We start from the raw sequence: 12345 nt of genomic DNA, 5'->3' as shown, positions 1-12345 counted from the left end.
CTCCTCTGCACACGGGTGGGCGTGCACTCTGGATCCTCTCCTCTGCATGCGGGAGGGCGTGCCCTCTGGATCTGTCCTCTGCACATGGGCAGGTGTGCCCTCTGGATCCTCTCCTCTGCACAAGGGTGGACGTGCCTTCTGGATCCTCTCCTCTGCATGCAGGCAGGCATGCCCTCTGGATCCTCTCCTCTGCACACGGGTGGACGTGCCCTCTGGATCCCCTCCTCTGCACATGCGGCGGGCATGCCCTCTGGATCCTCTCCTCTGCACACGGGTGGACGTGCCCTCTGGATCCTCTCCTCTGCACGTGGGCAGGCATGCCCTCTGGATCCTCTCCTCTGCAGACGGGTGGGCAGGTGTGTCCTCTGGATCCTCTCCTCTGCACGCAGGCAGTCGTGCCCTCTGGATCCTCTCCTCTGCACGCAGGCAGTCATGCCCTCTGGATCCTTTCCTCTGCACACGGGCGGGCGTGCACTCTGGCATCACAGCTGGGCTCACTCCCCTCTTGGGGCCCCGCCAGAGCCTCCTTCTACACTGACCAGAATCATCACGTGGGTTGCCCATGGTTTCTTCCTTTCCCTCCTCCTTTTCTCCTTTTAAAGAAGCGTCCCCTACTCTACAGACCGGAAATACTGCCTGAGAATCGTTCCCCAGCAGGGACCCCTTCGTGAATATTCGTACAGCCTGCCATATGTTTCGGTCAGAGACAAGAATCATTCATTCTTCACACAACGAGCATTCCAGGATATGGAGAGGGAAGTGACTCAGGTTTTGGGATCCCAAATCCACCACGTGGAGTTCCGTGAAGGTGGCTGCCCCATCGAGACCTGCCTTGGTGCTGCTTCCAGGACTGCAGAAATTTCCCGGTGCCTCCAACGCCCCAGCCAGCCTGGCTGCCTCCGGCCTCTGCCATTTCTCCTGCTCTGCCCCAGCCTTCCAGATCTTTCTTTACAGGAGTGCCACATTGGGAAGCACATGGGATGAGGGGCAGGAGAGACCCTGAATGTGGCCCTCAGGGAAGGGTAGTGAGGATTTGGTGCAGGGGCCAAGTCTGGGTCTCCAGAGAAATGCACATTTTCTTCCCACAGGAACTGTGCCACCCTGACTCGAGCATTTCCCGATGGGAGGTACAGAGTTGCAGCGTGTGCTTAGGGAGTGTGCAAGCATAAGATTCTGCTTGCCCTTGAGGGCCAGAGACGTGGGAAACATGTCAGACACACAGGAGCACACGTGGTTCTGCAGAGCTGGGCAGGTTACCACACGGCCTGGATGGGTCACCCATTCCTGCCCGGGGCCACTTGGGGAGGGGATTCCTCAGGGAAGCCACGGCCTAGGCACAGGCTCTGGGGGATGGACGTGCTGCTGGCTCTGGGGTTCCGGTCCAGGTTCCTCCAGCATTACTCCGTAGAGAGCTTCAGATAACAGGGCAGGCCAGAGTGCAGATAACCACGGTGCACAGGTGATGCAGGGTGGGCGGGCACCGAAGTGGGCCTTAGCCTGTGAGAGTTCTTGGCTTTGCCCGGAAAGGATTCAAGGACCAGCAGGAGGTGGAATAAACAGCTTTACTGAGGCGGCCGTATTTGGTGTTACAGCTGCGAGCTCTTCCTCCTAGGCTATGCGCTGAGGGTAGTGACTTTGGCAGTCCCACTGATACCCACTTTTAATTACATGCACATAAACGGGTGCATTATACAGAGATCTCTGGTTATGGGTGGAAATTTTTGGGGTCATAGGCTCCTTGCCATGGAAAGGGGCGGGAGCTCCCAGGCATTGCCATGGCAACGGTAAACTGCCACGGAGGGCTGGTGGGTGTGGCTTGGGGAGAGCTGCTTGCACCCTGGCCCTGTTTTAGCCAGTACTCAATTAGGTGCAGTGTCCAAGCCCCACCTCTGGAGTCCAGTCCCACCTGCTAGCTCACAGGCACAGCGTCCCTCACCAGCACCTGGAATGGGAGTTCATATGCACATTCCTGCTCTGTCCCCACGACAGCTGCTCAGCCCACCCAACAGTCTGGATGAAGCCACCGTGGACTGCAGCTCCAGCACGTCTCAGGGGCTCCATGGAGCCACCTGTTGCCCGCCCGTGATGGGGCTGTGGTGTGAGACGGCAAAAATGACTCACACGTATCCAGGTAGAGAAGCTGCCACCGTCTTTTTAAAATTAAACTTTTAATTTTGCCATCATCATAGATTTGTGTGTCGTTGGTAGAAATAACACAGAGAAATCCTGCGTACCCTAAATGTATGCAGTGCCCCCAACAGTGACCCGCTAGGTACACACGGCACCACGCCACAGCCGGGACACGGACGCAGTGCCATCCCCAACGCCACTCCCTTCCTCAGCTCTACCCGCCCTTGCACGCCCTGTGTGCAGGTTTCAGGCAGGTTTTTTGTTTTGCTTTTCGAGACAGAGTCTCACTCTGTCACCCAGGCTAGAGTGCAATGGTACAATCTCGGCTCACTGCAACCTCCACCTCCCGGGTTCAAGCAATTCTCCTGCCTCAGCCTCCCAAGTAGCTGAGCTTACAGGCACCCACCACCACACTCGGCTCATTTTCGTATTTTCAGTAAGACAGGGTTTCACTGTGTTGGCCAGGCTGGTCTCGAACTCCTGACCTCAGGTGATCCACCCGCCTCAGCCTCCCAGAGTGCGGGGATTACAGCCACGGGCCACTGAGCCTGGCCAGTTTCACGCAGTTTTATCACACATGCAGATCAGGCAGCAGCCACCTTTCTAAGAAGGGAGCCTTTCGATGCTTGAGGATGGGGAGCAACCTCGGTGGCAAGAGTGTGAGGCCACGGCCCACCCACCCCGTGGAGGCCCCAGACAAGCATGTGGTCACAGAGCGGCATTGACTCCAGAGGAAGGGTGAGGCAGGAGTGGAAGAGGAGCAGGTAGGACGCACCCCCACCCAAGTGCACACACACAGCACCCGCATGGGAAGCGTGTCTCACCTCCGTGATGATGTAAAAGTCATCCCCAGGCTCTCCCTGGACCACGATTTTCTCTCCATCTTCAAACTGGACAGGCTCCAGTGCATCAGCCACAGTCAGGTGCTCCCACTTCTCCAGGGACTCTGTCGGGGGAGGACAGGTCATCCCAGGGTCCACACCTCCCTGGCCACAGTCCAAGACAAAAGCAACCACTCTTTCCGAAAGACAGCCTCTGAAGCACCCATAACACCAGCTCCGTGACCAGCAAACTGCGTAAAATGAGGCCGTGATACCGACCCCCAGCACCTCTGTGCCAGGGGGCCTGGGTTTTCTTGCAATCAGCGGGTCCCAGACCCATGTGGCTCATGTGCCCTCTTCAGCAGATGCAGAAGGAGCTCTTCTGACGCTTATCCCTGGCTTAATGTAAACACCTGGCAGTGAAAACTGACTCCAGGTTAACTCAGTATGAAAATACTTCTGTTATCTTCATAAGAATAGAGTTGCTTACATTTTTACAAACAATGGAGTCCCAGCTAAGCACAAAGGCTACTAAATGATTTAAAATAATTCAGAGGCCAGGCACAATGGGCTCAGGCCTGTAATCCCAAGACTTTGGGAGGCCAAGACTTTGGGAGGCTGAGGCAGGATGATCGATCACTTAAGTGCAGGAGTTCAAGACCAGCCTGGCTAATACAATGGGAGCCCATTTCTACCAAAAATGTTTTAAATTAGCCAGGCATGGTGGTATGTATCTGTAGTCCCAGCTACTCAGGATGCTAAGGTAGGAGGATCACTTGAGGCCAGGAGTTCAAGACCAGCCTGGGCAACATAGTGAGATCTCATCTTCACAAAAATTTAAAAATCAGACATCTGTGGTGGTGAACACCTGTGGGCCCAGCTCCTTAGGAGGCTGAGGCAAAAGGATCACTTGAGCTCAGGAGGTCAAGGCTGCAGTGAGCTATGATCACATCACTACACTTCAGCCTGGGAGACAGAGCAAAACCCTGTCTCAAAAAAAAAAAAAATACATGAATAACATAAAATAATTCAGAATGGTAACTTCCGACTCAAAAGAAACACCGTTCATCAGGGGACCGATCAAAGAACACAGGACTGCATTAATGTTGCAAGATTAAGGCGCAGTATACTTCCTACTCTTTTAGGTCAAAATGCTTAATTCTCATGCCAAGTTTATCTTTAAATGATTGCAAATTCAGCGTATCTTTCCACCCTTCTCATGTCTTCCCTTCCCTGTCTTTACTCATCCCTAACCCTTGGAAGGAAAAAAAAATTACTAATGTGAGATATTATAAGAAAATAATGATCACCTGATTAACTCTTTTTTGACAAAAAAAAAAAAAATCTTTCCTGGCCTATACAAATCAGATGCTACCTATGTAGGTCAGAAGCTAAAAATAAAAAGCAAAGCATTTATTTTAGATCTAGGTTAGGAGTGAGATTTTTCTCCTTAAAAATCCCTGCTGACACCACGTGTTGCAAAGGAAAATGCTTCCCGTGAACCCCAGGGCTGGGGCAGATTCTGCAGCACAGGGAAGGAGGGTGAGGCCCCCATAACCAGAGTCGCTTGACCAGCTTCCTAAAAACAGGGTCTGTACCAGACAGAAGCTGCTGAATAATTCAGAACCCGGGCGTGCTCCCAACCAGGTCAATGCATCAGTGCACACCTCACAACTAAATTATGCAGGTGATTTTTTAGTGCCATTATGGCTGGCATTCAGGGTGTAGAATGAGACCAGCACATGAATTTGGAGTGTTTTATTGGTTTCCTTACAAGGGCAGTAAATAGAGGGATTTCATTTCAGAAGTCAGCTACAGTTAGGACGTTCATTTCCACACATGTGATCAGCCAAATGCTTATTACTCTATTATATTTGAAACCTGTAGTAGTCTGAGCTCTGAAAACAAAAATGATCTTCCAACTACATAAATCTTGGATGCAAACTGACAGAAGAAATCATGGGGAGATGGCACTTTTGGTCCCAATTTTTTTTAAGAGACAGTGTCTTGCTCTGTCACCCAGGCTGGACAGCAGTGGCATGATCACAGCTCACTGCAGCCTTGAACTCCTGGACTCAAGCGATCCTCCCACCTCAGCCTCCCAAAGTGCTGGAATTACAGACATGAGCTACCACACCCGAGTAATTTTTTTTTTTTGAGAGACAGGGACTCAATATGTTATCCAGGCTGCTCTCAAGCTCATGGCCTCAAGTGATCCTCCCACCTCAGCCTCCCAAGTAGCTGGTACTGCAGGCATATACCATCATGTCCAGCTAATCTTTATTTCGAGAGATGGGAGGCATCTCCATTCACTGTGCAAATTGTACAGAATAAATGCAGGAAAGTGTCCCAAAAAGCACCTCACAAGGTCAACTTGCAGCCAAAGGACAAGACATCACAAGGCTGCATGCACCTGCCCAGGTGGAAAACCCATCACCGAGCTCTGAGCTGGAATTCTGCAGACTCGCAGCTCGCATGCGGGCCGTGCTGATACTAGAGGGTCTCCTGTCCTGGGGGCCAAGCCCTGTGCGTTCAGGAGTAGAACATGGAGTCCCAGGAGCACCAAGGCACAAACGCCGTTCCCAGGTTTCTAGTGTGGGGACAGAAATGCCAAAACCCACAGCTTCAGGCTCATCCAGGGCCAACCTGTCTGCAAAGCTGGCTGCAGAGGCACCATCCCACCAGCCACTTTTGGGAGGACTTTGTGCTGACGGTGACTGGGCAAGAAAAGGGAATAGTGTCTTGTTGTTATTCTTCTGAGAGGCCACAGAGAGTGCTATGTGTGTGCGTGTGAGTGTGTGCATATGGGTGTGCACACCCATATGCACACACTCACACGCACACACACCCCTACTCTCATACGTGCATACACATGCATGCAAGCCCATGTGCACACACATGCTCTCACACCCATGCACACACATGTGCACACATCCACACTCACACCCATGCATGCACACATGTGGGCACATCTATGTGTGCACACACACATGCTCTCACACCCATGCACACACATGTGCACACATCCACACTCACACCCATGCATGCACACATGTGGGCACATCTATGTGTGCACACATGCACACACACCACCCACACTCACATAACCACATGCACACGCACGCACATGCACACACACACGCATGTGCATGGTTCTGCCTGCAGGATCTCAAGGAGCCCCACTGGCCCAGCCAGTGCCATGGCATATAACTCAGGGTTCAGCAGCGTCTTCCTCGCAAGACCGCTGATCAGGTTCACCTGAGGGTGAAAGGGCCGAGGCGCACCTGAAACACCTGCCTGCCCTGTTATCCTTCCAGGGACTGTGATGGTGGTGGCGCAGAAAGGGCAGAGATGGCTCCCAGAAAAACCACCCTTAAAAGGGAACCAGAACAGTCAGGGAAAGCAGCTCAACCCAGCTCGCACATGTACAGGGAGGTAACACTGGCTTTCAGCTCAACATGGACTGGCGTGGAGGGAAGGCCGGGGACATGACTCTGACGGCAAAGGGAGAGGCAGACACGAAACACACAGGATGGCAGAGACGCTGAGAGGCAGGACAGCCATGCCCACAGGAGAGGATGCGGGCTCTTGGGCTTTGCCAACAAGTACAGTGTGTGTCTGTGCATACTCATGTGCATGTGCATGCATGCATTTGTGTGTGCAAATATTTACATGTGTGCACATGTGTATGCATGCGTTTGTGTGTACACATGTATGAGTGTGAGCATGCGTGTGCATTGCATCCCAAACTTCCATAATACCAACAACCCTCAGTTTGCCAGCCATGCAGGGAATGGGGAAGAGGTGGGGTGGCCGGCAGGCGCCCAGATGTCTATGCGCACAGCCATGCAGGGTGGAGCCACTGACCTAGGATGGAGACCTTGCTGAGGAACTCCTCGTACATCTTGCGCTTCCTCAGCGTGCTGCCCTGTTTGGGAGAAAGGGAAAACAGACAAGAAGGTGAATCTTCGTGCCTGAATTATTCTGATGTGTCCAGATTTCCCCAAATGACTGTCAACTTTTAAAGGAGACCCTCCAAGCATTCTGAGTCCCAACAGCCCTTAATGATCCGGAGGCTGTGTGAGCTGCCACAGTGCTCTATGTCCCCGGCCTCCCTCCTCCTTGGGGGGCTTCTGGAGAAGCTCCGTCATGGTTGCTAAGTGCCTTAGCCAGCAGCAGAGTTCCCCACCCAGTTGGGGCCAGTGGTAGGTCCACGCGGTGAGCACACTGCCAGCCAGAGCCTGAACCCAGATTTCTAGCCAGGAAGGGGAGGGAGCTCCTAAACACATCTGGAGAAACTGAGGCCAATACAGAGACTCAAGCACATAATGCAAAAGAGAGAGAGTGTGGCTGACATCAGCTTAAAACCCTGGATCCAGCTATGCCTGAAGCTGAATCCTTCCCTGTTAAAGCCAACACTTGACTTCCCTCACCCCTGGGAAAAGCATACTGATTAATACAACACCAACAAACAGGGCCCCGTCAGCATTATGTGAATTCAAAATTAGAATTCATTCTAAAAACTAGGACTACAAATTTGAATTAGAAAAACACACCCCTTCATCGAGCACACATTCCAGCAAGCCGATGGGCCCCGGTGCAAACAGGAATGAGGCCCCTGCTCCAGGCAGTCGGCTCCAGCCTGGTGCGCAGAAAGCAGCCTGGGTCTCAGCCTCTCTCGGCCCTATGCCCAGGCCTTTGTACAGTGCACAAACTCCACAACTGTGCACAGCAGCCACATGATGGGTACAATTCAGCGCCGCACACTCAGAAAATAGAGACATACAGTCCACTTGCACAGCAGCAAATCTGATTTTGCTAAAACACAAATGGCCTCATCTACTGACAGAGGCCACATGTTGGAGTAGGGTGAATGCCAGGGTTTGAGTCAGACCGAGAGGTGACATGTGCTAGTGACAAGGCTTTTCTGTGGCCCTAGATAAGTCCCCTGGGGTGTGGAAAGAGGAGGGAGGAGGGAACCTGCTGTGTTGAACGCCCACTCCAGGTCGGTGAGGGGGCTCTTGGGCATGCTGACCCACATCGATCTTGCAACAGATAACCCTGTGAGGGGAATGTGCTTTTGTCCTTATTTTCCGGAGGCAGAAACTGAGGCTCAGCAGGGCTGTGTGACTGCCCTACACAAGAACCATGGAACCAAGAAGGAAAACCCAGGCAGGGCTCTAAAAGCCCCAAAGCGGCCCCTGCCTCTCTACCTGTCAAATGATGACATAGTTTACTCCTCCCTGACGTGCCACTTCACAGATTCCCATAATGCCCTGAGACAGAAAACCACAGTGAGCTGAGCAGGGTTTACCAGATGCCTCCCACCTGTGCTGACCAGGGACATGCAGACACAGTGGCAAGTGCAGTTTCAGAACACGCCCCTCTCCTCTCCTCCTTCCTGCTCTGTGGCATGTGGAGATGATGGCTGGGGCTGCAGCAGCTATCCTGGGCCCTTGAGGAGCAACAGTAAAAGAGAGCCGGTTCCTGGTCCCCATGGAACAAGGCACCCACTCTAGACAGACTCTTTCCTGGGCGTGAGAAACAGCAGCGTGGTTTAAGACACTGTTATTTTGAGTATTTCCGTTATGTGTGGCATGGCAGCAGCCAGGACTCAATGATCCTCGCTCGCTTCCTGGTGTCCACACCCTGCGAGGTCTGTCCCACGATGAATAGCGCTGACCAATGCAACTAAGACCACAATGAATAGGGCTGACTGGGCTGACCGATGCAACTCCGAGGATGTTCAGGAAATGCATTTGAGATTTGCAAAGCCAGGTTGTAAAAGACACATTGGCTTCTGCCCTGCTTTCTCCTGGATGGCTCAGCTGCAGAGACACTCAGAGGAGGAGCACTGCTGTCCGGCCACCCTCCAGCACGGTGGGGGGAACCTGCCACAGCAATCCTCCTCTGCCCCATAAGACCTTCTGATCCCCACAGCCAAAGGAGAGTTCTAGGCCAGAGCCGTGCAGCTGGGCTGCTTCCTCCATGACCGACAGGAAATGTAACAAATGTGACTTTGTTGACAGAAGCCACTAAGCTTGAGGCGAATTCGTTATGCAGCCACAGCTAACTAATGCATCCAGCAAAACCTAATCCTAAGGGTTAAGATAGGCTAGGAGACCTAGGTTAGGACAGAAATCTATAAACTCTTCTGAGGCCTACAGCAGGCTGGCTAAACATTCCCCCGCCAGGGACCCTCCCAGCTGCCACAGTGCCTGGGGGCAATGGTGAAAGGACGGCCATTTATTTCACCTTCTAAGCAATGTATGTAGAAAGGAGAGGTCAGGAAGGAGAGATGGACTGGATGTGAGAAGCAAGACCCCTGACACTCAGAGGAGCCCCCCAAATGCCTGTCAGTCTCCCCAGACCTTTTTCTCCTGAGGGGCGCTGTTCAGAGCATCTGCCCATCCACTCCAATCACGTATGAAAATGGAAATCACAATCAGACCCCCATGTGGTGTTTACCAAGCACCCTGGACAGGGGCAGGGGCTGTGCTCATCACATTTTCACAATTCAGAGACCCAAGGAGGAGGAGAAAGCAGAGGAGGTGGGTGCTTCAGAGGACCATGACTGAAGCTACCCCACTGCCATGGCAACGTGGGGTCTGCCCAAGCCCCGCCTCCAGGGCCTGTGCCCACCCACTGCCCCTGTCCCATCTATCTGTGCCACCCACAATCAGATGGAAACTTGCTTGTGTCTCCTTTAAAAAGGGACCCCTTGAGCACAATGAAGGTTGCCTCACCACATGGGGAAATGAGGGGCCACCACAGAGCCCCTTCTACAGCTGGGGCTGGGGGAGAGCAGCCCTGGGGACACAGGGTGAGCAGACAGGGGGAAGCCTGCAGCCCTCCCATGCAGCCCTCCTGGCTGGGATGGAGCAGGACTCTAGCTGCTGAGGGAGGAGGCCCTGCGGGAGTGGGGCAGAGGATGAAGGAAGAGAGATGGATCGCTGGGGAAGGAAAACAGCTCAAGGGGGAAGGGCTGAAGGAAAGGCACATGATGCTAAATGCCTGTCCCTGGAAAACTATGACAAAAATGCAAGCTCCAGTGAAATGGGGGAGGAACGGCAGACGTGCAAGTCCCAGAGCACAGCGGCGACTTCTGCGGGGCTCAGGCCAGGTTTTTCCACAGCTACTTATTCTGGACCCTGGTGGCGAGGCTGACCTTTCCCATGGGCACATGTCATTTCCGGTAGTGTGGCCCTCCCCACTCACTCCCAAGCTTCCCTCAATGTCCAGAAACAGACTCCTGGGCCAAACTTCCCACTCACAGAACAGATGACTGAGTCCCGTGAAGGTGTGGCTTGAGCCCAATCTCCATGATGGGGATGAGGACCCTAATGACACCCACCCTCCCCTGCCTTCCAGAGCCTCAACATGGAGGACAGAGTGGACAGTCCACTCAACTTGGACAAGTACAGGGTTCAATGTGTCACCTGCATCACTGAGCCTTGGTGAGAGGAAATCATAAAAATCCCTGCCTCACTGGGTCATTATGAGAAATGAGTCTCAACAAATGTTACATTGCTGCTAATGATGATGGTGATGTTGGTGAGGATAGTGTGAGTGGTGACGACAATGGTGGTGGTGATGGTGATGATGGTGATGGTGGTAAGGATGATAGTGATGGTGGTGATGACAGTGAGGACAGTGACAGTGATGGTGATAGTGCTGATGGTGGTGATGATGATGGTGATGGTGGTGATGATAGTGATGGTGATGATAATGGCGGTGGTGGGGTGGTAGTATTGAGGATGCTGATGTTGATAATGGTGGTGATGTGATAGTAATGGTGATGATGGTGTTGAAAATGATAGATGGTGATGATAATGATGGTGATGGTGATGAGAATGGTGATAGTGGTGATGATGGTGCTGATGGTGGTGATGATGATGGTGATGATGATGATGGCAAGAATGGTGGTGAGAATGGTGGTGATAATACTTTTGATGACGGTAAGGATGGTGATGGTGATGATATTGATAATGATGATGATGGTGATGGTGAGGATGGTGATAACAGTGATGATGATAGTGATAGTAATGATGGTGATGGTGATCAGAGTGGCAATGATGATGGTAATAGTGATGATGGTGATGGTGATTATAGTGGTGATGATGATGGTGATAGTGATGGTGGTGATAATGGTGATGATGGTGATGGTGATAATGGTGGTGGTGATGGTGATAATGGTGGTGATGGTGGTGATAATGGTGGTGGTGATGGTAATGATAATGGTAGTGATGTTGGCAATGATGATAGTGAGGGTAGTGGTGATGACAGCGATGGTGGTTATTATGGTGCTGATGATGGTAATGGTGATGGTGAAGATGGATATAGAGATGATGATGGTGATAGTGATGATGGTAATGGTGATAATGGTGGTAATGACGGTTGTGATAAGAGCAGTGATGTTGGCCATGATGGTAGTGATGGCAGCAGTGATAGCGATCGTGGTGATTATGGTGCTGATGATGGTGATGGTGACGATGGTGGTGACGGTGATGGTGATAATGGTGGTGATGATGGTGGTGACAGTGGTGATCGTGATAATAGTGATGAAAGTGGTGATAGTGACGTTGGCAATGACGATAGTGATGGTGGTGATGATGGTGCTGGTGATGGTGATGCTGATGATAGTGATGGTGATGGTGATAATGGTGATGATAGTGGTGATGGTGATGTTGTCAATCATGATAGTGAGGGCAGTGGTGATGACAGTGATGGTAGTGATTATGGTGCTGATGGTGGTGGTGATGGTGATGCTGATGATAATGATCATTATGGTGATAATGGTGATGATGATGGTGATGTCAATGATGATAGTGAGGACAGTAGTGATGATAGTGATGGTGATTATGGTCCTGATGATGTGATGCCGATGATAGTGGTGGTGATGGTGATAATGGTGGCGATAGTGGTGATGGTGATGCTATCAATGATGATAGGGCAGTGGTGATGATAGTGATGGTGGTGGTGATGCCGATGATAGTGATGGTGATGGTGATAATGGTGGTGATAGTGGTGATGGTGATGGTGATTTTATCGATGATAGGGCAGCGGTGATGATAGTGATGGTGGTGATGATGGTGCTGATGGTTGTGGTGATGGTGATGCCGATGACAGAGATGGTGATGGTGATAATGGTGTTGACAGTGGTGACAGTGATGTTGTCAATGATGATAGTGAGGGTCCTGATGATGGTGCTGATGATGGTGGTGATGGTGGCAATAATGATGGTGTTGGTGGTTCTTACTGAGCACAGAGAAGTGTGATGATGGGGAAAGTCAGGACATTGCAATTCCATCCCCAGCCTGCCCATGACTCCCCTTGCCCTTGAACTAGTCTTGTCCCTGTGGTCTTCAGTGTCTCCATGACAAAAGTGACTGAA

At 51.8% G+C, this 12345-nt stretch overlaps 1 protein-coding gene across 2 annotated transcripts in view; it reads right to left on the bottom strand.

The window, feature by feature from the left end:
• PRKAR1B (protein kinase cAMP-dependent type I regulatory subunit beta) overlaps positions 1-12345 on the bottom strand; it is a 164088-nt gene that overhangs the window by 27227 nt on the left and 124516 nt on the right. For both annotated transcript variants that reach the window (XM_032259910.1, XM_032259909.1), the window contains exons 8-9: positions 6819-6879; positions 2955-3076 (exon numbers count right to left, since the gene is read on the bottom strand). In XM_032259910.1, coding sequence (XP_032115801.1) covers positions 2955-3076; positions 6819-6879 — 183 coding nt within the window. The remainder of the gene's footprint in view (positions 1-2954; positions 3077-6818; positions 6880-12345) is intronic.

Source organism: Sapajus apella, unplaced genomic scaffold, assembly GCF_009761245.1.
Source record: "Sapajus apella isolate SASKATOON/1434 unplaced genomic scaffold, GSC_monkey_1.0 scaffold112, whole genome shotgun sequence".
Taxonomy (NCBI): domain Eukaryota; kingdom Metazoa; phylum Chordata; class Mammalia; order Primates; family Cebidae; genus Sapajus; species Sapajus apella.
The sequence above is the reverse complement of the archived record's forward strand: the minus strand, read 5'-3'. Positions and strand labels throughout refer to the sequence as shown.